General features: G+C 38.7%; 1 protein-coding gene across 1 annotated transcript in view; it reads right to left on the bottom strand.

Moving 5' to 3' along the window:
* The window catches only part of LOC102775703 (sphingosine kinase 1-like), a 38,992-nt gene extending 17,744 nt beyond the window's left edge, over nucleotides 1–21,248 (bottom strand). The window contains exons 1-2 of the mRNA XM_006787492.3: nucleotides 20,736–21,248; nucleotides 2,927–3,076 (exon numbers count right to left, since the gene is read on the bottom strand). Of these exons, the coding sequence (XP_006787555.2) occupies nucleotides 2,927–3,076; nucleotides 20,736–21,150 (565 nt within the window). The 5' untranslated portion in view covers nucleotides 21,151–21,248. The remainder of the gene's footprint in view (nucleotides 1–2,926; nucleotides 3,077–20,735) is intronic.
* Nucleotides 21,249–25,221: the final 3,973 nt, after the last annotated feature.

Below are 25,221 nucleotides of genomic sequence, written 5' to 3'. Positions count from 1 at the left end.
CATGCAGACCTTTAAAGCAGAAAAAAGGTTTGTGCTACTTTTTGCACTTTAAACTGGACTGACTACACCTTGGTTAGGAAAGCATTACAACGTTTGTAAATCACCTGTAAAACTACCCACAGTGCTATTTGGGGATCGTGCTCACACACTATTTTGCTCTGTTTAATGACGTTTTGATCTATAACCACCTGACCTCTGGTCTCTGAACATGCCTGGTGGAGATATTTAGTACTGAGACATAATTCTAGGCTATTTGAGAAAGATTAGAGAGAAACATTTATTTCAGAAGTTGATCAGATTGTCCATCGCTGTTGTAATCAAGTTCTCCTGTCAGTGGCCATGCTGTTAGATAGATGTAGATTTGAGGATTAATCTATTCTTATTCGTTCTCCGGGATTAACTTGTCTAAAAGTACATCTCTGAAATCATAAAAAGTCTTTTGTCTTTTCGACATTCTCTGCACGGCACCGTAAGAGGATTTCTTCTTCTTTCTTCCTGACTGTGATTTGCTCTCCCTCTGCCCTCCTTTCTTTCTTGGTGCACCGCCGACTGTGATGAAAACCACTTTTTTTTGTCTGTTAACTTACACGACACTGATTCACGAACAAACACAGACACTCAAAGAAAAAAAAAAAAACTCCACTGATTTGATGAATTATCTGTCTGCCATGATACAGTTTTAGATGAGTTTCTAATAACGCACTATAAGATCATTACTATCCAGAGTAGATTACAGAGTCAACGGTGAACATGACAGAATTGGGGCCCGTGAGATTATATCAAAGCACATTACAGCTAAAGGGGATTTTGTGTGAATGTGTGTGTGTTTATGATGGACCTGTCTTTATCCATATGTGTATTTGAGTGTGTGCACACAAAGTTATTACATAACAGCACAGCATGCTTACGGTTCAGAGGCAGTTGGTCAACATAATGGTGGCAGCAGCATGAAAACAAGAGGATTTGGGCAGCAGTAGATAGAGAGACAGAGAGAGGGAAAGAAAAGCAGACCCATGAATGGAGGTGTGGCCTTTGCTGAGCTGTGTGTGTTGGTTGGTGTTATCATTGACTCATCCTGCTAGTGGGAGGTTGACTTGTAAGCATGCACTGCTACAATATGAGGTGTGATTAAAAAGTTACAGCAATACATCCATAAAAATTACAAACCTGGCCTGTTTAAGATCATTGACTCACCCTCCTCCGGACCGATATCAGTGCATCTGCTATTTTTAGATTCCTCCCTGGAAATCCTATTATGACCACTCGCAATGTTCCCTCGCAATGTGATTTCACCACCAACTTTAAGCATCCACTTCTCTTTTAATATGATCAAACCCACGTCTAGGCCTAAGCATAAATTCAGCGTCTCAGCTAAAAAGAGATGCCAAGACAAATCTGCTTATCATTTTTTTTTAACACCGACTATGTTTTGCTCCATGAATTAGTCCTCCAATTCACTGCAGTTTCTTTAGGGTGCTGAGGATGAACATTTAGCGTGTCACTGTGACTTTTCTGGCCACACCAGCATCATTGCTGCTCACTACCTGCTCACTACCTGCCTAATCACCAGCTGTGTCTCCCTGTAACTTGATCCACTTACTGTACCAAATTTCCCCTTGTGGGACAATTAAAGGATTATTCTATTCTAAAATTAAGCTAAAGAATAACGGTTCTGACAGACTGGAGAAGAGGCACAGGGTCAAGGGAAGAGAATGGAACTTCCTTTTAAAAAACCCACCAGTTCTGAAGGTGGTCCGAAGATACACAATAAGATTATCAGCCCATAAACATCAAAACCCACACCTGATAATTCCCCTGTACAGCGCTGTGAAAAAGTATTTGCCACTCTTAAATCAGGAATTAACTGTGATCAACCCAGCTTTTAGGAAAGCTGATTCATTTTCAGTAGTCAAATTCAGGTCTGATTAGTGCCAGATTCAAGAAATCACTTCAAAGAGCAGCACATCATGCAAAGAAACAGCTGAGAAACAAAGTCATTGGAATCAGTCTGGAAAGGTCTACAAAGCAATTTCTAAGGCTTTGGGACTCCAGCGAACCATGGTGAGAGCCATTATCCACAAATTGAACAGTGATGAACCTTCCCGGGGGGGGGCTGGCCTTCCAAAATTACTCTAAGACTGCATCCCCACATCAATGACTTATCCAGGAGGTTACAAAAGAACCCAGGACAACATCTAAAAACTGCAGGCCTCACTTGCCTCAGTTAAGGTCAGAGTTCATGATTCAACAGCAAGAACGATCTAGGCAAAGATGGCATCCAAGCCACGGCTGACCAAAAAGAACAAAAAGCACCAGCCAATTTGGACTCGCCAATAATCCTCATACACAACATCTTTATCTGTGGGAGGAAGAACATGTAAACTCTGTGCAGAAAGCCACCAGCTGACTGTGAATCTTTAAGCTAACCACATAAACGTTCCCAATTCAGTGTCTTTTTATTCCGTTATTTTATTAAGCACTCAGTCAACTGAGCCAGCAATTCAAATATCCCAGAAGATGATTTGATTCATGTATAATAGATGATTTCTTTCAGTCCTGTGGAGCAAACAGAGATCTTACTCAAGGACTTTTTCCTCCTTGGATGGATTCATTAAATATTACCAATTTATCTTAAAAGTCAGATACTCATCAATCCATCAGGCACAAATCAAGTGTCTGTCTCGTTTTTCAAATGAGGGTAAATCCGACAAAAATAGCAGAGTGAATATTAATTTACATTTTCAAGTCTTTTTCAGACTTGAATGAATTCGTTACAGTTATTGAATTCTCTGGGAATAAAAAGCTTGACTGATTTGTTTTGTTTGTTTGCAGCTCTGCTCTCAAAGTGCACATGTGAAGTTCTTTTTAATAAACATCTATTAAAAATCAAACCAAAATGAGCGTAGAATATGTGCCTGCGACTCACCCGTGATAACCAGAGTGTGTTTAATGCCGGCTTCATTCAGCATTCGTTGGATGTGGTTGTTGTACAGCGTGAGTGCTTGTCCTTTCCCACTCTGTGGGTTCACCAGCAGCATCATCTGGCACGGGTGGGACATTTGGCTCATCAACACTCCTACAATGCAGAGGAAAGAAAATGTAACTAAAGGAATGCACAAATATGATCAGAATAAGTACGACGGGTTTGAAGATACACAAATTGTATACTGGGAAACTGAAACTTGACCGCTTCTTTGCGAAAGGATTTAAAGAAAATTTCTGAATTCACTGAGGCTTTATATTGGATATTTTTCATACTGCGCACGTCTCTGTGTTATACTTTATCTTCAATAGACCATCATAATTCTCGCCTTGTTTTCTTTAGTGTTTTGTGCCCCTTCAGCACCAGTGGGAGGACGGCCTGGCAGGATGATGTATGTGTTCTGTAGTGCCATAAAAAAAATGCTTGTGAATAAAATGAAAAAAAAAACAGAGATGGAGAGATGAATAGTTTTGGTTTTATTTTTATTTTTTTATGCACACAAGATGCAAGGTTAATCAGGGTAATGCGTTTACATCCACTGTGCCAAGCTGAAATGCAAATTTGCATTGAGTTGGCTAATAAGAAGGTCACCCCCTAGCATTTAGACATTTCAGTAAGGGTACACACATTGTACCAAGAAAGGAAGTAGTTTTTGTTGAAATGTCATAAAATATTAAACACAAAAGACACAGCACTAAATGTTCCTACATAAGAAAAGCCAGAAGCCAGGACACCTGGGAATCTGCACACTGGTATATTTGGAGATGCACACACAAACAGTAGCCTTATCTCTCCTAACCAGCTTTGGCCTCGTGTAAAGGAGAGGATGGGGGTGCAAAACGATTGTTACTGCTAAAATATTTCATTAATACCGCAACAGGAAGGAACCGATGGAGTGCAAGCCTGAATCGCCTGCATAGACCCAGCGGGATAAAAGGTCATGATAATGAATGCCTTCAGCGACAGAAACATGGGCCATACACAGAAACACTTCCAGCATGAACTAGAGCCTTGAATGTTCTGCACATTAATGTGAACTGATTTTTGGCTGATGCATGCATGTGTTGACCCACTGTTTTTGGTATTTTTTCTGCTTCAGCTGATCTTTTGCAAATTTTGTGCATTCTTTTAATGTGATAAATGTACTTTATTTAATCTAAATTTAATTTTGTGATATTACCTGTAATGTACCTGCAGCTGCTATGAAATACAGCTCATTTATTTAAGCACCCACTGATAAGGAGACTTTGTGCACAGACCTGACAGAAGTATTTGTGGACGCAAGCAGAAACAAAGGTCAGTGGCACACACTAACTTAGTCCAATGACACAGCTTGCATCTCAAGATGAATGTGCACAGCTCTGAGCTCTTTGCTAAATTTTCAACTGCGGGGTTGATGCAAATTAGGGATTGAAACAGCTATCAGAGGGTTACAAAGATCTCACAGTGATCTTTTTAACACAGTGAAGAAGACTGGGTGTGGGGGCTTAAAAAACAGAGGGGAACTGCTGCTGGCCTTCTGTTCCTCTGAGGAGGACTAATTAGGTACTGCAATCCTGAATGCAATCTAGAGCATGCACGTTTAAAGTGGACCTATTAAGCCCTTTTTTATTTTCTCTCACTCATATAATATTACAGTGGCAGATGCCCAGATTAAACATGCTAAAATGTCAAATAATTAAGTCAGCAAAATGAAGTCTGAGCTTTTCCGAGTGCTCTTTCAGTCAGTTTTTAAAACTCGAATCCTCGCGATGGCAGTGAGAGGGGACGTTCTTTGAAGAGCTCTGACTCTAATCAGAGCAGCAGCATCCACCTGCAGTCCTTATGAAGGCCCAGTTAAAGGGACGCTGACTTAAAGGGAAAGAACTGACTGACTGGATTTTGTATTTACCTGTATAAGGTAAATAAGTGCTCATTTTAATATAAAAATTACACATTAGCCTAAAAGGTCCATTTTATCAGAAAGATTATTACTTAATATGCAAAGTACGATATGAGTTCTGAGAGAGAAACGAAAGACGATATCATGGTGATATCTCAAATGTTTTAGAAAGTTATAGAAAGAACATTTCTTGCCTCCCCACACAAAACCCATAAGCAAACTACTTCATGAATTTTCCATCTCATTCCTCCTCTCCCTTTCAGTGTGTTTTTGTTGGAGGTCAGATGGGAAATATTTAAAATAAAAGGCAAAAAAAAAAAAAAACTCTGGTGAAGTTATCCGCTACATTTGACAAGCTGCAGCTAAGGGATCATTTTACAAACAGGTACGGGGGGGGGGGGTAAACTCTTCTAAAAATAGTGTGATCCAATAAAAAAAAGTCTGTGTGTCATGCTATATTGTTTCAACTCAATATCCAAAAGCCCTACAGTAATATTCCTGAGAATCCTCAAATTTTGCATTGCAGTTGATTGGATTTTCATCCTAGCATGTCTGACAGCTGAACAACTGAAAATGCTTTAGTGATGAGTGTGTCTAACTGGTTAAAAACCTAACTGACAGGATGGGTTTTAATGTGCACCAGGTTACACAGTGATACCGCTGGAATGCAGAGAAACCGGAAAGATGTTTACACGTTACGGCACCTTAACAGTTTGACCTGAAGTGAAGTCTTCAGGCGTTAAGTCTTTTTACAGTAATCCTGAACTGAACCATTGCCACAACTTTATACACACTGCTGCCACTTTATTAGTTCTATCTAAGTAATATTGCAGCATTTGTGGATTAAACCGGTAATTTTGGAATCTGGACTATGTGGTGCTGTGGGATCAAAGCTCGATATTTGCTCATGCTTTAGAGCCAATAGACACATCTGAGTATATTTGCTTGTCTAATTTATTCTCATTTTGATATCTCATTTGTTATCTCATTATTCGTTTGTTGGAATAACTCAGAAGGGAATGGTAAATAAAGTGACAAATAAAACTTTATCCATTAATAGAGGACAACCCACACTATCCCCACTATTATTTTCCTGTATAAGGTCATCAGTGCTCTAGACACTAAGGAGAAGTTGGGGACTTGATTTAAGAAGTAATATGACATGGTTTTCTGTATATTTTCACTTTAAGCATGCAATTTCATTTGAATTACTTCTCATTTTTTCCCAAGAATTCAATTTTTTCCTTTTATTTCAGTAAAGCAGAAGAACTGTTAAGTGTTACTCAATACCCGTGTCCTTGATTGTAGTAATTCCAGGAATACATGCACAGGTTCCTCTATTTTGTTAATCGACCAGACTCTCTATCCTTCCTCTGACCTGCTGACTCCTCGTCCTCTCTGTGCAAACTGACGAGGCTTCTGCTGAAAATACACCCAGGACTACTCTGACTGGTGTGAGAGCAGTTTCTGTGTCACTTCAGAAATGAGCCACGCCACATTTTGGTGGAATTGCAAGATAATGCTTGCAATTCCACCAAAGCATTGGTACAATAAGCTCCAATTCAATTCAATTTATATAGCGCCAAATCACAACAACAGCCGCCTCAAGGCACTCCAGTGGCCAAGGCCGAGCCTGAACAAGTGAACTGTGCACAATTAAGTGCAGGGTTTCCCCTGAGCTGATGCTTTGTGGGATGGATAAATCCAGGAAACAGGAATACTTTTTTCTTACTCTCTCCGTTGTTTTATACAAATTCAGACTCGCTGTGGAGTTTTTATTACCTTCACAGTAACATAACCTTAATTACTTTAGGTCATCTTCACTTCACTGGGCTCTGCTTCATGTATTCATGAAACTATTGTGACTAAATGAAAGCAAAACGTACCAGCCTATCACTCTGAGCTCATAAAATGGAAGCATATAAATTAAAAAAAAATACATTTACACTTTTCTTTTTTCTTTTTCGGGTTAGCAGAAGGTCCTTCAGGTAACGGTAATGGCAGGTAAAACCTGCATGTAACGGTACACAATAATCACATTAGTCTATAAACTGGCATTCAAGAAAGGCTGGTTATGTCTTTTTATAAATGCAGAGCGTTAACGTCACATTTCCTTGTATCATTTAGATGCAGTAATCTCAAAATCATAGCGACTGGACTCCTGAGGGAAAGACAAGAAAGTGCCCTCATGAATCAGCTGCACGACAGCTGGCACCGAACGCCCTGACCTTGGTCTGTGTGTGTGTGTGTGTGTGTGTGTGTGTGTGTGTGTGTGTGTGTGTGTGTGTGTGTGTGTGTGTGTGCGCGCGTGTGTGCGCATCCCAACACCCACACAGCAGTTCTTGCTGTCTAAACCCAGTCCTATGCCACTTCCTGTGTGGCACCCCTCCTCTTCTACAAACATTCCAGAGGACACTATCTTCTCGTCTGTCTGTCCACGCTCCGGGTTTCCTCCTCTATCATTAACTCTGCTGCAGCAGCAACATGGCACTGAGCCAAAACATCTAATATAAGATGCAAAAGACTGTAGCAAATATATATATATTTTTTCTTTTTTTTTTCTAAATAATCTACTGGTTGGAGTTTTATGACAGCAGATAAGCGTCGCGTTTGTTTATTTGCTGTTGATCTGTATAGTCCTGATGAAAGCCCTGCTGACGCAAATGCCAATCAATTTATCATAAAAAAAAAAAAAAAACCAAAAAAACAATTGCAGCAGAAGTCAAACTGGAACATCTTCACACAATTGGCGAAAATTGGTGAAAAAAGAAACTCAGCATCTTGGATGAGGCGATTAAGGGAACTGTGTAAATTAAAAAGTAACCTCACAAACAACAATCAAGATAAAAAATGACAGGAAACTTGCAACAACAAAGCTATGCTCTGCGCCTCAACTACGTTTACTTGATCTGTGATTACAGACGTCTCATCTGCTCTCTTCAAACCAACAGCATTGGAACTGTCCCAGATCTTAATGGAATAATCACTACTGAGCTATTCACCACAGGAAATAACAACCTAAATGAAAGGGAAAACCCAGGAGCAGTAAAGAAAGAAAAGAAAAAACACACACAAAAAAAAAAAAAATAAATAAAAAAAAAAAGCACACATTTTCTGGGAAGGTTCCTTATAGTAGCCTTCTGGGTGCATATATAGTGTGAGAACAGACTGCTTCCTTTTTCTTTTTCCTGCTGTATCTGCTTGTATAAACCAGACACAGACATGAATGTTTCATGGTAAACTGCAAATGCACTTATTCCAATTTTTTTGTGAAAACTTCTCCAGTCTTTTTAATTCCAAGTTTAAAAACTGGGTTATATAAATTCAGTGTTTGTATTTAGGAAAGGACACAGGGATATTCATCAAACTGCATCTTCGTTATTTCTATGACCTTACATGGTCACCGTTTCTGTTTGAAGTGTGATCACTGCTCTACGACTCAGTCTGACTAACAGTGATGACTTGCACTCATCAGTCAGTAGTTCCGGTATCTCAGTTCCCCTTCAGCAGTGAAGTATGACAAAGCATCAACCGTCTGTGATTAAGAAATTATAATGTTGCAATTTTTGATGAAAAATTCAAAAAAGTGCCGAGCTTTCATTACGCTTTGCTGAGCCGCATCTCGGCCAGCATAAATCTGCAGATGGGACCAGTCAAACTGTCAAAACTTTAAAGAGAGAGATGAGACCTCGGGTTATATTTTGCTCTAAGTCTTAATGTCCGTTTCACATATAGAAAAAGATGACCATGATTCAGACAATGATTACAACTAGCCAAGAAGTTAAAAAAAAAAAAAAACCATTATAATTCAACACTAAGAGATAGGTAACTACATATATTTACATATATTTGTGTTAAATTAACCCACAGAAAAGTCTATGAAATCCAAGACAACATTACATGAACTTTTTTGGTAGCTAATATTAATGCATAAAATTCACCTAAAGAACACGTAGAAGGAAAGACAGATACACCACAGGCTGTGCTCACACTTCTGCCTGTTGCTCAGTGCAGATTTGCACTCTAAGCCTTGACAACACCCATTAGGAAGGAATCCAGTTTCCACATTTAAGAGATTATTGGATTAACATCTATTTCGTACTGTATTTGACACAATACGTGCTCTTCCAGCTCTGCGTAATGTGACAGATTCAATGAGTTAAACTATTTCAAAATCAGTAATTCTCTTATGTCGCTCTAATGGGTTTTTTATTTTAACGTAGCCTACCAAAACATGAGGTGAAACAAAAATTAAATAAATAGTGGAAGCCACTTTAGTGATTACATCTGAGAGAAATGTTTATAGGGTTGTACAACTAATTGAATTTTAATTTCATTCATGATTTTGGCTTCCCACAATTAAATGAGCATGATGGAGCAAAATTTAAAATGCACCTACTTCTACATAAAACACAAAGCAATAGAAACTCAAGTGTTTTCTAAATCAGCATAAGCCTGCATGTGACAATCACAGCTGTTCCTGGACTAGTCTAGATAAGTAAGAACAAATTAAAAGACAGATATACAAACAGAACAACAGGGCTTGACAAGCTTGTTTGGAAATACTTCAGATTAGGTAGAACCACCTGAAAACATACCACAAACTGCACTGTAATTAATGCATGAAGCGCAAGAAAAACAATAAAGTGGTTGCTACCATTAATTAACTACCATCACCTCAGACATCCATCAAAATAAGCCTGTTTAGGTTTTGTAAACACATGCTCAATCATCCAGGTAAGGAAATCCCAGAAAGTTTATTCTGTTCACTGAAGTCATCTCAAGGACGAGTGACAAAATGTTTCTCCCACTGAAAACGCTACCTGCAGGTGAACAGACTCAACTGACTGGCAAACCAGAGCAGCGCATCCGTGTATCCATCCGGCTCGCAAAGATGCACTGAATCCACCAACCAATCGCACCCATTTGGCCAAAGATGTGTTTTCCAACAAACACATACCTTCGCCAAAATATCTATCCATCTACCTACCTAAGAAGCTATGTGAATAAGGACGACCATTTTTTTAATACAAAATTTAGATGTGAAGACGTGAGAGCAGTGTTCTGTTTACATGAGATGTCATTAAAATCAATAAATAGTCATGATAAATAAACGTGATCTCAATACTGAACAAAATGAGAGCCTTAATGAAAAGTGTGCAAAAATCACCATATTCTCCATGTTGCCATTAATTATGTTTTTGGAGTCAAATCAATGTGCAAAATCCTATAAGTATACTTATTAGGATCCTATAAATTCATTACAAGACAAACTGTGGAGCATAATAAGCTAATAAACTGTTAGGACATCAAGTTTGTTGCATGTATATGGTATGGTTTATAATTCCAGCTGAACTGTGGGCTCCATCATGGGAACAGTTCCTCAACTGTTTGTCTTCTTTAGCATGGTAACTTTGGATAAGTGTTAAATGACATATTGTGCAAACAAGCTTCCGATACCAAAACTAAACTAGATTGTCTTCTTTGTTGGAATTCCAAACACTTGGTTTTGCATATTTTACTACAATACATTCCATTTGAGTTTGTTATTGTTTGTGCCATTGTGACGTTCATCACACTATTGCATGCTTGCTGCTTTCCTATTGGCTGGTTAACAGCTGTAGGTCGTAGTGGCAGTCACATTGTGAGTTGATCATCCCAAATTTCTGCCGTTGTTTGAAATTCTTTTTGTAGAAAGATCGACCTCATACAGGAGACTGTGAGTTTTGAAGCCACGGCAAACAGTATCTTTCACGCTAGTCATCTTTCATCAGCACAGTGTATACTCAGCTTTACCGTCTGTGTTTACAAATTGATTAAATGAAACTTTCCATGCTTCAGAAAACAAAGTGTTCATTAAAGGCCCTTACAGAATATTTTAAAGTGATATTTTAGGTTAAGACTTTCCTTTTTAAACTGAATCATAGGCTCTGCCTTTAAAGAAACCACATCTCGTCTGACTGGAGCTAACTGCAGGAGCACTTAGCTGCACTGAGGTGATAACTCTTCAAGCGGTTTGTAAATCAAAGAGTGGAAGCTCCTCAAGCTCACAAGCAAATTTCTGCTGAGCCAGAACCACAAAGGGTGTGGAAGGCTGAGGAGCAGGAGGAGGTGGCAGTGGTTAGCCTTCTGTAAATCTATATTAAGTAAGGCAGAGAGTTTACGACATTGAGGTTTGAATTGAAATCACCCTGCATGTATATTACGCAGTTGCCCATACTGTATCCTGAGCTAAGAGATAAATGGAAAGGTTGTGAAAGGAGAAAGAGGATGTAATAGCTGTCTGTCTGTGTGGAATGACTTGGATTCCATCTGTGTATTTTAGGCTCTAGAGTGAGATTGGGGAAGGGAGGTTAGAAAACAACCAATAAGTAAGATACTTAACGTTATCCAAACTGGCCTTTAGTTCGACTTTTTTTATTTTTTTACGTAAAGTCACAAGACAAGAGCACAAAAAACAAAACTAAAATGCAGCAATATACAAGAAAAAGTGTACACTGTTGCTGTTTGGAAGAAAATGTAAATGTTTTCCACCTTAAAAAAAACCCATAACCACATTTTTTTTTTAAACTAGGAAAGACTGACTTACTCTTAGGTGTAGCAGCTGCTCTGCTGTAGCCTGAATGGACTGTGGTTGCTGCTGTCGGCGTATCAAAGAATGACTTGAGAAGCCTTTTCTGAGAATAGAAATCTGGCGAAGCACAGAAAACTTTCTGCACTCACTGCTATAATGTACAGATAGTCATCTTCTTGTTTTGTATTCAGCTCCTGCATCTATATCCAAGTCTCACAGGGTTTCTTTGAAATGTATTGTACTGTTTGCTTTTTTTCCATAGTTAGACAGAGAGGGACATTACGGACACAAAGCTGCAGCGAGCCTCAGTACCTACAGTGAGCTCCGGTGAGAGAACGAGACACTGAACTCGAGCTACAGACACCACATCAAGTTCTATCGCTGCGTATGTTGGGTAAGGTCCACAGGGAGAAAACTGCTGCTGCCACTGCTGTCTGACTGCACACACCAATGCCTCCAACGCTGCAGTGAGAACTCATGAAGCTCTGCTTATTGTAGACTTCTTTTTTGATCCTGTACGACACAGACAACCTGCTATGAATAAAATATGTAGGTTCACTTCCAAGAATCGAGAAGCGTTATTACTACTGACAGTTCACGACCGATTCATCAGAAGAGTGTGAACTAAATTAAACATGCTTCTAAATGTGAGAAAAACCACACCCGGGTTCAATCTGACTAAACAAATGCCACGATTGAAGAACAGTAAAACTGCACTATACTGCCCAAACTATTCACTCATCAATCTAAATCAGGTGCTCAAATCGCTTCCATGGCCACAGGTTTATAAAGTCAAGCACCTGAATGCTTAAGCATATCAAGACAATTTGGACAATTTCACGCTCCCCTCTTTATTTGAACAATTTGTCATTATTCCAACATGACTGCACACCAGGTCCATAAAGACACGGATGAGTGAGATTGATGTGGAAGAATTTGAGTGGCCAAAAAGAAGAACAGCTAATCTTGGGATGAATTACAGTGGAGACTGTGACTGTGACAATAATAATGCAGAGCTTATTTAGTGAGCGTAACTTATCTTATTTTTTGTAGCTACAATTTACAGATGCCCATTAAACATACAAGAAAACACAGAGTTACTGTTCTAAATATAGGACAGCTATAACGATAAACTTGCTGAATGTGTGTGTGTGTTCGATGTGTGACTGCATCTGTTCAAAACGTAGACGTGCAGGATGGGCAGACTGCAGTCTGCAGCTTTCTCGAGAACCACTCCTCTAAAAATGAATGAATGACAACTCGTTTGTCACAGGAAACCAAAGACAAACATAGAACGCGTGTGACTACATTCCTTTAAAGTAATGCAAATATGCCTTTTTAAGGGTTAAGACTTGGTGTTAGGGTTATGCTGAGAACATCGTATTTAGGGGTGACATACTTGAAAATGATGCATTAAATTAGTGTCACCAAAAAGCCTGCCTAGCCTGTGTGTCTAGGTATGCTTCCCCTCCACAAACAGGGTGGAGAAGGGAGTGGTTAATTTAGGGGAAAAACTGGTTACAGTACATAACTTTTAGTTAAAATATGACCATCCCAAAAAAAAAAAAAAAAAAAAAAAGGTCAAAGAAATGAGTGCACTTTCTCAGATGACTTGCAATAGACAAACCAAAGTTGACAAAGGCAAAAATCAGATGAACACATAAATTACATGTATTTGTAAAATAATGGCACCTGTTCTTTTTTTGTTTCCAATTATCAAATGTACTTATTGTGTTTGCATATGTACCCACACTTTTTGTACTTTGCGTTTACTGTGTACGTATTTACTACATTATAAAAAAGATCTGTGTTTTAAAATACGTATTTTTAAAATACAGGTCTTATGACGTAATGAACCCAAATTTGAAAATTTTGGTTCAAACTTTCATCATTATGTATGCAGGAGAAGTACAGCAGTGAATGTCTACAGCCATTTGTAAAAAAACAAAAACAAAAAAACCGACGGATCCAGCCTCTGTCAGAGTTTGAGCCTCTATTTCAGCAAGTGGTGTTGCAGATCTTGCCAAAAATGACGATAAGCTGACTAAGAATTTACAAGAAAGCTTGGCTGAGAGAGTTCAGACTATGTTGAAGAATAAAGGTGATCATACTAAATATAGACTTTCAAGCTTCTTAGCATTGTTCAAACTCTGTTTATTTTAATAAACTGCTACCTATGTCCCATTTTCCTACCAAATCATAAAGAAATGAGAGGTGACTCAAGATTTTACAGTAGCACAATGCTGTACGTGATTTTAACTATGAAAAGTATCCTGTGAGCACTCCCTGGTAGTCAAATACCTCTAAACGTTTGGTTTCTGACAGATGGTTTCTACTCTTCTCTTTTCCTTAATGCAGTCATCTCAAATACACAGCTCCACCCACCTGATGTTCAAACCTTCTGTTTTTTAATGGGCAGCCAATTAGAAGAAAGCTGGCTTAAATGGAGAGGAGTTAATACTGCTTATTTCACACAGTGAATGAACGGGGGCGCAGCACCAAGACCCAGTTTAAGACAAATAAGCATTATTTACAGATGTGAATCTCTGGTACAGTCCAAGAATAAAAATATGGAGTTTGCTAATAAGAACAAATGGTCGCTTCTAAAGATTGATCACTTGTTCATATAACATAGAACAACACTTTGCACTTATAAACTTTTGCAGCAGGACAAAAACCAGTGTCCCAGCTTCAACTTTCTAAGCCTGAGGTAATGTGTTAGTAATGGCATCAACTGGCTGAGAGGCCTGGATTTTGCAGCTAAAAGAAGCCATGCCAGTCCCCTCGAGAACGTCAGATAAGATCCTTCAGAGCCATTTGCATTGTTTCACACTCATATTCAGTTACACCGCATTAGCACAAATCATTATCCCTGTAGTAACTCAAAACATTACCTTCAGTGTATCACTACAGTACTACCTGAACAAAACCCTTACTCCTGATTTCAGTTACAGAGATAAATAATAACAGTCACAGCAGTGTTGTTTGTTCTATACACACAATACCTAATTATCGTCCAAATAACGAAGGCCGTAAAGGAAAACTAGAAAGTGGGGTCATGGCTGTAGCAGATGTTGAAATTCAAAAACGTCTGATGGTAAAAACACACACAAGCAAAATCATCCAGACAATGAGGAACTACAAGTGACAATGACATTGTCTCAAGAGGCCAAACAGTGACACCACTCTGCCCTGGAGATAGATAGATAGAGATAGATATAGATATAGAGATAGAGATCTATATCTCTATCTATCTCTATAGATCTCTATCTATCTATAGATCTATCTCTCTATATATATATATATTTATTAATTTTAAAAAAAATGTAGTAGTGGTAGGACTGCAACTCTAAACTAAATGTTGGAAGAATTCAATGGCTGATGTTGTTGTTCTACAAATTAGTGCAAAATCCTAGTGACAATCTTAGTGACTGCATGATGCTAAGCAAAAAGTGTCTCTTTCTACACAAACAGCACACCATTCTACAGTCAACAGTGAGCCACCAACATCACGAAAAACAAGCTGCTCCTATATTATCATCCATCTAGTATCATCACGTTTTCATTTTTTTGTTTGCTCCTCAAGGACACACTATTCAGGTTTACAATGTGCCCCATTCAGTCGTCCCTGTGAATAAACAAGTTGCTTGTTTGGTTTTGCTAATATGGTCGATTTGCTCCAAAACCCTTTATCACACTACACTATATTATACTGTTACTGCCATTCAAACTATGTCTACAGCAATATACTTGGGACCAAACACACAAGGAAGTTTTTCCCAACCAATTGGAATATATATTTTTTCCTAGCAACTGGTGGTAGCTGGTGGTTCAAATCGCAGTCATGCATGACTTTAGCGATCCTTTTGCCAAAGACTGCCATTAACCTCCACCAATTACACACAGCCAGTTGGGGAATGATCATTTTTCCCCTCGTGACTGATGGTTACTAAATGATTGCGTACAGGTCTCTCAACCTGTGTAAACAAAGTGACTTATGTCTGCAAAATCTCACTAAAGATGCCAAACAAATGGACAGAACCATCTGCTGTGACAATACGGAGGGGAATAGAGTTTCTTCCTTTGAGTTTAGCTATTGTCCCTTTAATTTCCCTGTTTACCATTATTATGATTTGCTCTGCTAATATAAATGGCAATCGTAAATGAACTTGTTCTAATATAACGCAAGATACATGGGCATGTAGACTGGAGCAACCACAGGGCTACAGCTACCCCACCTGGTTGAGATCTCTGTAATTTGATTGGGTCAGTTTGCTGAGCTAAGGTTTTTGTATCCTTAAGCAGCATTTTTGAATAGCATACTGTTCTCTTTCACGGGCCCATTTTTTTTTCTGAGAAATAGCCTGTTTTCATTGTCATTTTTTTGTGTTTCATCCTTTTTGTCTAATTTTGAAGCTCTCATAGATGTGTGTTGTTGTGTCACACAATCTTCAGGTTTTTATGCCATATTTGGAAATTTGTGTAGCCACCAGTAACATTTTCGTTCACAGATTAAATGGAATTACAATAACTGCTGATTACACTTCCACTATATACACTGCACTGCAGTGCTGCAGTTCATTATCATTTGACATCAGCAACCACATGCTCGAGCGAGATGACAATATATTCTGTCGGGTTTAATCAATACTTGTAACCTCTCTGTCTGATACCATCTCCTTCCTTATGATCATAATGCTGTCAACAGGTGAATTCAGTCTTTTCATTCAAATTTTATGTTTGTAACCTCAGGACAATACCATTAAGAAAAAAAAACAGGTAATGCAGCTGAGGTGTCAAAGAAGGAATGTGTCAGTCTTTTTTGGTGCCATCGTGGCGAGTTGTTGACTCATCTGTCACCTCGTGTCATTTTTTCAAAGGTTTCACATGAACACACCACAGAGCTAACCGACAGCTGGTAATGACCTGCAATATATTGTTCACTTCCTTTTTCTGAGCAAGCAACGCTGTGTTCAATGTCTCTCAATGAAAATACTTTAATTGGAATAGAACAGTGAGAATAAGTACGACAGACTATTTCATTGCATAATTACAGTGGTATCATGATCAGCCTGTGACCTAACCAATTCTCTAAGCCACAAAAAAAGCACCAAAAACTATTCAAAACAGCTATAACAGATGACAGCTTGTGGTGTTTGAGTCATGCCTCTAACAGATGTTTGGATAAATGATCATTATCATGCAAACTAGTATGCGTGATCTAAAGTGCAGCTGACTCAGTGTCAACCATAGAGCAGAGAAGCAATACTGGACAAGTTGAGCAGACATGGAATATGCCTGTATAAGCTATCTCACAAGGAAACAAACACAAGGAAAATGAGTGTATAGAAAATAGATGTTTTCTGAGTAACTCTTTCAGCACACCTGACATTAAGCCAATGACACAAGCATCAATACTGATGGAGAGGTCAGAAAGGATTGCATTGACCTCATTTAGAGTAATGGTTTGGATGCAGAGCTCCTGAACATGATTTAGTATGGTTCATGAGGCCTCGGGCACAATGAGTAACTAACTGGAGACACCCTTTCAGGCTGCAATCATATTAGCCTGTTCCAAAGATACCAAAGACCCTGCAGCTACAATGAGGTTTGAAATTACCACCACTGACTGTGAAAATGTTCAGAAATCTAACACATCACCAGGTAGCGCTGAAATAGACTCATTTTCAGCTGATATTTTATTCTCAGTACTTCTATTTGATTCTTTATCCTACAAAACCCAGACAGGTGACAATAATTGAAAATCAGCATTCAGGTGATTTCATCGAGGAGTTATTAATCTTTTATTATTACTACAACTATCAAATATAAGAGGAACACTTCCTCACTCCCATGTTTCTAGATCCCAAAATCAGTAACTAGCAACTAAAATTAAAATATCAACAATTTATTAGAATATAAGGTACCAATAAACCAACAATGTTTTGGTCATTTTGTATGAAAAAAAAAAAAAGAACTGACTAAAAAATTACCCCAGCAAGTCATATATAGCATAAACACAGTTTGCCACAGTCAACCTGTCTATTTTTCCAGATTTGAAATGGTGTGAATGTAAAAACAATACTTCATGCATACTATTTTTTACTGCTTGTCAGTGTAATGAACAGTTTCCAACTCACACAGAAAGTAAGAAAGGAATAGACATACTGTAAGTCTGTAACAGCTCCAGCTAACTAGTTTGCAACCAACAGTAGCAACCAAAGCATTGCATCCAGATCTAACCTCAGCAAGGAGTATATCCCTAGTAAGCATACATAATGCAGCAGAAAAGCTGGCCATGGACGCAGACCGAGAATCCCAGCTGCACGCAAAAACAGCCAAGGAAAGAGGCAATCAAGATCAACTGGAAAATGTATAAGAATCAAGAACAATATTCAGTGTTTGTTTTCTTAACTTCATCCATCTTCAATGGAGCTGGAGTCTACCCCACTAGTGAGACAGGTTGCCAGTCTGTCACAGGGCTAACACAGACACAGATTTATTCACGCTCACACCTATGGCCAATTTACAGTAAACCAAACACGCAATTATCCTAATAATTAACCTAACATGCATGTCTTTGGACTGTGGAGAAGTGGAGACCATGCTAACTCCACACAGAGAGGCCCCAGCCGTGAGGTGATGGTGCTACTGAACAATTACTGAACAATAATAATGACAATAATAACAACAACAACAACAATAAAAGAAGAATAACTCCAAAAATAGGAAAGTTTTTGACTATGTAAAACCAATGTATTTGGTAGTCAAGGTAAGTGTAAGAGATTAGAAAAAACTCAGCAGCTCTTTATCTGGTTTACACATCAACACCTCTTACAAACATGCGAGATAAATTTAATCTTTTTCAAAAAACTCTTTATCTAACAAAGCTTTTCCTATCTCTTTTGTATTGATATGTAAAACATCCTTGGATTTCTTGAAAGGCACAATACAGATCTAAGTTATTATTATTATTATTATTATTATTATTATTATTATTATTATTATTATAAATCAAACCTATTGTTTCACAAAACACCTCATGCAAACATGAAAAAAAAACTACAAGTACTACAACCAAAAAGAAATAGCATTCAGTGGAACTTCAAAATGATTTATCTCCTTTTCTTTACTTTTGCTTGAAACTGAGCAGCCATCATTGCAACAATGACACTTGATGTGTTAAATTAGTCAGTAGTATACAGCGTGAGAAGCAAAAACTAGGCCAAAAACAAAGCATTGGTCTGAATAAACCAGTGATAAGAGAGGCAAAGCTAGATCAGGTGAAGTCATTGAGCCTCTTTTATTTGGGTTGCTGTCCCAACCTGGGACACTCATTCAGTCACTGTCTCGGATTACAACCCGTGCACTTATATTACAACACATTTCAAAGCAAATGATACTTTCCAGAGCTACTAAAAGTCTACTCTCTTCTCTTCTGGCAATGACAGGCAGAGCAGAATTGCAGTATATTTTGTCTTGTTAAAAATAAATTTTGTGGAAAATGCTAACTGGGTCACAGTGCTCTGTGTGAAGGAAATAATATGTATGACAGAAAATGGAAAAAGTGTTTTGGGTTTTTTTTTTTTTTTTTAAGGACAAATAATTTGTCTACTTATCTTTAGTATAATCGTGGGTTATAGAACAGCTCCCACTGGAATGATCATACATCTCAGCATTACGTTAACAAAAGAAGCAATCAATATTGTCTCATGTTTCTCAGGTGTGTTTTTATGTCAAGTGGGTTTGTTTGCAGGAGGCTGAAAATACTGAACTGAAAAGTGACTCTCACCAGGACTATTGTTTTATCCATGTAAGCAGGAGGTTAAATATGATAAAGCAGAACTGATAGTAAGGACTCTGTACAAGACACCTCTTGACTGGACCTTAACTCAATAGCAGCAATAATCCCTTATGGTTTCTTCAGGTTTCTTAAAAGATTCTGAAACACGACTCTGTTTAGACTGGCTCTTTTGTTTTATTAATCCAAGGAGCAGTTTAAAGGTATTCGGGAGAGATCTGATGAAGTGCCAAGAAACCTGTTTGGTATAGGAAATGAATAAGGATACTAACAGCTAAGTAACAGTGGTGCTTCGGGGAAAAATTTACTGACACAAGAATAAGCCAAGAAAGACAACCAGTGGGCCCTGTATAGTAAATATTAAGTGAAATTGTACTTTACAATTTCATGGAACCTGAAAAGTGAGAAATGCATTTTTTTTAAAAAAGGAAGACAAAGGTGAAGTTTTAAGGTGATGACTCATCAATGGTACATTACATTGCTTTTAATAACCACTTAAGGCTTTAACAATCTAACAGAAACTGAACAGAAATAAAAGCCACCTTATATTTAATCATGCTTGTGGTATTTGTGTAATTGTGTTAAAAAAAACAAAACAAAACAAAAAAAAAAAAAAACAGACTTAGTGATTCGTCGCCTTTTTTAATCATAGGGTAAAAGCAGTTAAAGCTCCTCCCACCACAATCCATGACCATAAATAACACAGTATGACTGTAACAAGATAATAAGGTACTCTGAGTAAAATTTATTTTTAATCAATTAATTTTCAAAAATGTTCAACATTTTAAGGTCAAAGCTTCCAGCTTGTGAGGATGCACCGCTTTTCTTTTTCATATGACAGCAAAGTTCTAACTTTTTGGACTGTTTAACATTTTACAGACCACAAATATGTTTGAGCTTACCTTTAAATACAATGCACTGTGTGCTACTAAAAGCCTTTATATGCTGGATTAAAAGAAGATGTAGGTCAACACCTACATAGATTTTGAAGTAGGTTAAATAGTGTGTGTGTGTGTGGGGGGGGGGGGGGGGGTTAATTAACTGAAATAGAAGAAATAGAAATAGAAGGTGACATACACGATGTTTTGCACTTACAAAACGAAGAAACGAAGTAAAAGAGAATAAAATATTAAAAAGTGTCTTGTTTTAGTATTTTTTTTAAATTATGTCAGCAAAACGAGGCAAGAATAACTGAGCATACTGATTTTAGATAAAGCCTACCTTTTAACATGTTAGCATTTTGCTTATACGCAAACTGCCCATTTTTTTAATAAAATACACATAAAAAGGGCGGCACCTTTCTCGTTTCACTAACCTCTCTCTTTCACCAGTGAGCAAAGGTGTGGGTTAACAGTCATCTGGTGACGACTGAAACTCATATTTGCCTCAGTATCACAGTGGTATACTCATACAGAGATTAATGTAATTGCAGCGTGGGATCCTGCTTCTATCACTACCTTCAAACTTTCCGCCGTCGTTGCTATCCAACACTCACCGTTTCTAGGGAACTGTTGCCGGGCAGAGCGCTCTCGGACAGCGCGAGCCCACTTCTCTGCCTCCTCCAGGTTAGCTTGCGGGTCCTGGAGCGAGGCGAGCCGAAAGCCCTGCTCCACTCTCTGCCGCGATACCCTGGAACTCATCCACCGCCGTTTGAGCGGGTAAAAGTAGGCGACTAAGTACGCCGCCTTATCCGCACTGTCATTTCCCCGGTAAGCCCGGCAACCGACACAGTCCTTCAGACTGAGCACCACCTTGTTCCGTCCGACAGGTGCCGACGTGAGCCTCTGGACGACGAGGTCCTTCTCGGTCAGGATGACGGCACACCTGCCTTTTCGGTTACTGGTCCCCGTAAATTCCCCGTACAGCTTCACCAGACTGGTGGGCTCCAGTTTAGCTCTGCACTGATCCATCCTGAACAGACGCCGGACCGGAGAGACCGGGACGCAGAGGGGGTCCGGGAAGCAGAAGAAGCAGCCACACAGTCACATAGCTAACGTGAATGATGCGAGCAAAGTAGACCGGAGGACTGACAGGCTGCTCCGGACCGCTGTGAAGACTGACGGAATCAAACGCTACATATCCGGTGACATTTCAAAGTAAGAGCCCCAACACTGAAAGCGTTGCAGCTCCTTGTGGGACGCTGCCTAAGATTTCAAGTTATCGTTATTTAGGAATTGCCAGGGTTTAGTCCAGGGGTGGGCAATCTCAGTCCACGAGGGCCGGTGTCCCTGCAGGTTTTAGATGTGTCCTTGAACCAACACAGCTGATTTAAATGGCTAAATTAGCTCCTCAACATGTCCTGAAGTTCTCCAGAGGCCTGGTAACGAACTAATCATGTGATTCAGGTGTGTTGACCCAAGGTGAGCTCTAAAGCTGCAGGGACACCGGCCCTCGTGGACTGAGATTGCCCACCCCTGCTTTAGTCAATGGCTTATAGTCAGAAAATAAAAACTTAGATATTTTACGCAGTCACAATATTAATATAAATAAAATTATTTAACACTACGAAAATGTAAGTTTGTTGTTTTGTTGTGGAGCCATTTCTGGTATTTCATGGATCATATGACTAAATGAAATCCAAATTTTAAAAGTATTTTCAAACTAATAACAGGATAAAGATAAAATAACGATGACTGAAAGTTTAATTAAGAAAAAAAATTAAATATCTCTAAAAAGTAAGATATTCCAATAAAATGTTATTTCTTTTTCCTTTATTGGCAGCTAAAAACAAGTTTCTGCTATAGGAAAATCAGTCAACTTAACATTGCTTAATCGACTTAAATCAAAAATCTTTTATTTTTTGTTTCGTTTTTACCGAGTTTTTATTTATGCGATTTCATAGATAATGGCATTTGCAGTCCTGGTGAAATCAAAAGCCTGTATTCCTTTAGCTTCATTCAGGTCCGTGAAACATGCACATTTATTTATTTATTTACAGATATACCCTCATCATCCGCTGTATGTGATTTGTATTACGCAAAATCCAGCTTTTATTTTTAATTCATCCCCACATTTGTCGGTGTTTTTCTTTGTCTGTCCCTGGCTTCATATTCAGTTTTCATTGAACTTTGCTGTGCAGTAGTTTTCTCTTGCTGCAAAAGTCGCAGTATGCTGCCCCCTAGTGTTTATGAGAGTGGAGTAACTGTGTAAAATGAAAAAAGTCCCTGAACAAATAAAACTGAACTGAGTAACAATTACGAACAAAACACAAACATAGAACAGATGCGCATCTGTCATCACTGTCATCACAGCAGAAAACCACTGACTACTGAGGCATTCAGTAATGCAGGTTTTTAAACAAGCACATGAAGAATAACTTAAGAGTTAAAAAAGAAACTACCTGCACAACTTACTTGTCCTGAACACACCTATAGAGAAACGTTTAACATGTTTTCTATGTTTCCTTTGGAGGCGGCTGTGCACTATAAAAAACCGTCTACAAATTTTATATCAAGTTACTGTAAAACATTTATAGTATTTCTACTGAATTTTAATATATAGTATTATTACTTTATTTTATATACCTTTCCAGGATGTAAAAAAAAACAAACCCAAACAATAAATAAATATAAACATCATATAGCTTGCCAATAAAATAGTTAAGGACATCACTGCTTTAAGTGGCAGCTTGTAAAATAAATTTTAAAAAATACATCTTTCTTACAACCTGGCTTATTTCATTGATGTTTGCAGATTCATTCATGCACAGTTCTCTTACGGTCCTGCCACAGCATTTCAGTCAGATTAAAGTCTTTACTTTCACTGGGCCATTTAAACACCTTGAGGTATTTTAGCCAGTCTGTTGTAATTTTGCTGTTGTGATTGCAATTGTTTCCTTTACCCGACCCAGTTTTGGCCTCACAATTGACCCGTAGAATACTTTAGTACAGCGGTCTCCAACCTTTTTTGCGCCATGGACCGGTTTATGCCCGACAATATTTTCACGGACCTGCCGTTAATGTGTCGCGGATAAATACAACAAAATAAAACTAGTACCGGTACCCAAAAAAAAAGAAGATTTATTCATAACACATGTGAAAAGACCCAGGAAAACCGAGTAAACGATAAAAACGATAACAAAATAACGCTGAAAACCGATAAAAACCATGAAAACCATACATTTCACACCTGAGCCTCAACTCTCGCAGCCTGGTACCAAACGACTCACGGACCAGTACCGGTCCGAGGCCCGGGGGTTGGGGACCGCTGCTTTAGTATGTAGATGAGTTCATGATCTCCTCCACGACTGCAAGGTGTCCAGATCCCGTGGATGCAAAACAAGCCCAAATCCTTACCTTTACACCACCGTGCTTGGTGTGTGTTTGTGCTGATATGCTGTGTTTGGTTTACCTAACATGGCGCTGTTCAAACAGCATTCCCACTTTGTTTTCTTATCTTATTGTCTTATTGTTTGTTTAGATGTAACTGTGCAAACCAAAGACTTGGGCAGTTCACTGGTTAGTGCTCTCACCTCTCTGCAAGAAGTAACTGTTTGGGTTTACACGCAGTCCAAAGTGTTAGTCCTGTGATAGCCGATCGCCCTCGAGGGCGACCTGATCAGGTCGCCAGTCTAAGTAGCTAAGGAAATGAATGGATGGATTTTAAAAAATGAGTTTAGCTCAGATATCTCTTTGTGGGCTGAAAAACAGAAACAGAGAGGAGGTCTAAGAGTCTAATTTCATCTGAGACCACTTGTTAAGAAAAACGCTGAATAATTATTGTGAATTAAGGATGCCCTTTTCTGATAATCGCTTGTGGGGCCATTTGGGCCAAGAAAAAAAATAATAATAAAAAATAATAATAATATTTCTGAGAAAAAAGTCAGAATTCTGATATTAAAGTCAGAATTGTATAGAATTCTGACTTTTTTCTCAGAATTCTGACTTTTTCATCAAAATTATTATTTTTTTCAGAATTCTGACTTTTTTTCTCAGAATTCAGGAAAAGAAGAAAAAAAAAGACGTGCCCACTTTTTTTTTTTCCAGTAGCCCTAATCCTCTTCCGTACTCACGTGATGTGATGCTTTACACACATCGTTTCTTTTGTTGTTGTTGTTTTTGTTTGTTTGTTTTCTGCGCTCTACATACTCAAAAGGGAAATATTTGTCTCTTTTGCTGCTGCACCCTTTTAAACTGCCTGTCTTTGTGTCTGTTTTATGGTCAGTGAGAAGCAGGCAGTCCGTATCTACTGAAACCTTCTGGGGAATGCACATTTGTAAAAACGTTAAGAAAACACCTGAGAGTGGATTCCCAACATGAAGAAAAAGCTACCATCATAGTATTTTTCATTTTGATCGCCAGCCTGTCACAGCTCAACTAACTACACGTGGCTTAGGAGGTTGGGAAGCTCATCTGTAACTGGAAGGTTGCCGGTTCGATCACCCTGCTCTCTCTGTCCTGGTTGTTGTGTCCTTGGGCAAGGCACTTTACCCTATCGCCTACTGGTGTTGGCCATAGGGGCCGATGGCACGATATGGCAGCCTCGCTTCTGTCAGTCTGCCCCAGGGCAGCTGTGGCTACAACTGTAGCTGCCTCCACCAGTGTGTGAATGTGAGACTGAATGAATAGTGGAATTGTAAAGCGCTTTGGGTGCCTAGAAAAACGCTATATAAATGCAATCCATTATTATTATTACACTATTTTTCATTTTTCCTTGCCACTGGTGTTTCTGTAAGCTGTAACAATCGGTTGTGGCTGAAATGTGGATTTAGGGAGAGCGCAGGAGACAGAACTTTTGCATTCTGAATTTCATAGGATAATATGGTGAAGTTGTAGCCCATGCTTTATGAAGACTCTCCCACGAGCTGGATCGGTACTCGTTCTGGCACTTCTGATACAGCACATGGCCAAGCTGTTCCCACAACAGTTCAGCAGGCCTGTGATCCGGCGACCGCACAGCTCACTGCTTCTTCTCTAAATAGTTCCTGCATAGTTTAGAGCTGTGCTTTGGGTCATTGTCCTGTTGTTTGAGAAAACTGTCTC

This window comes from Neolamprologus brichardi, chromosome 6 (assembly GCF_056152115.1).
Source record: "Neolamprologus brichardi isolate AB-2024 chromosome 6, ASM5615211v1, whole genome shotgun sequence".
NCBI classification, from domain to species: domain Eukaryota; kingdom Metazoa; phylum Chordata; class Actinopteri; order Cichliformes; family Cichlidae; genus Neolamprologus; species Neolamprologus brichardi.
The sequence above is the reverse complement of the archived record's forward strand: the minus strand, read 5'-3'. Positions and strand labels throughout refer to the sequence as shown.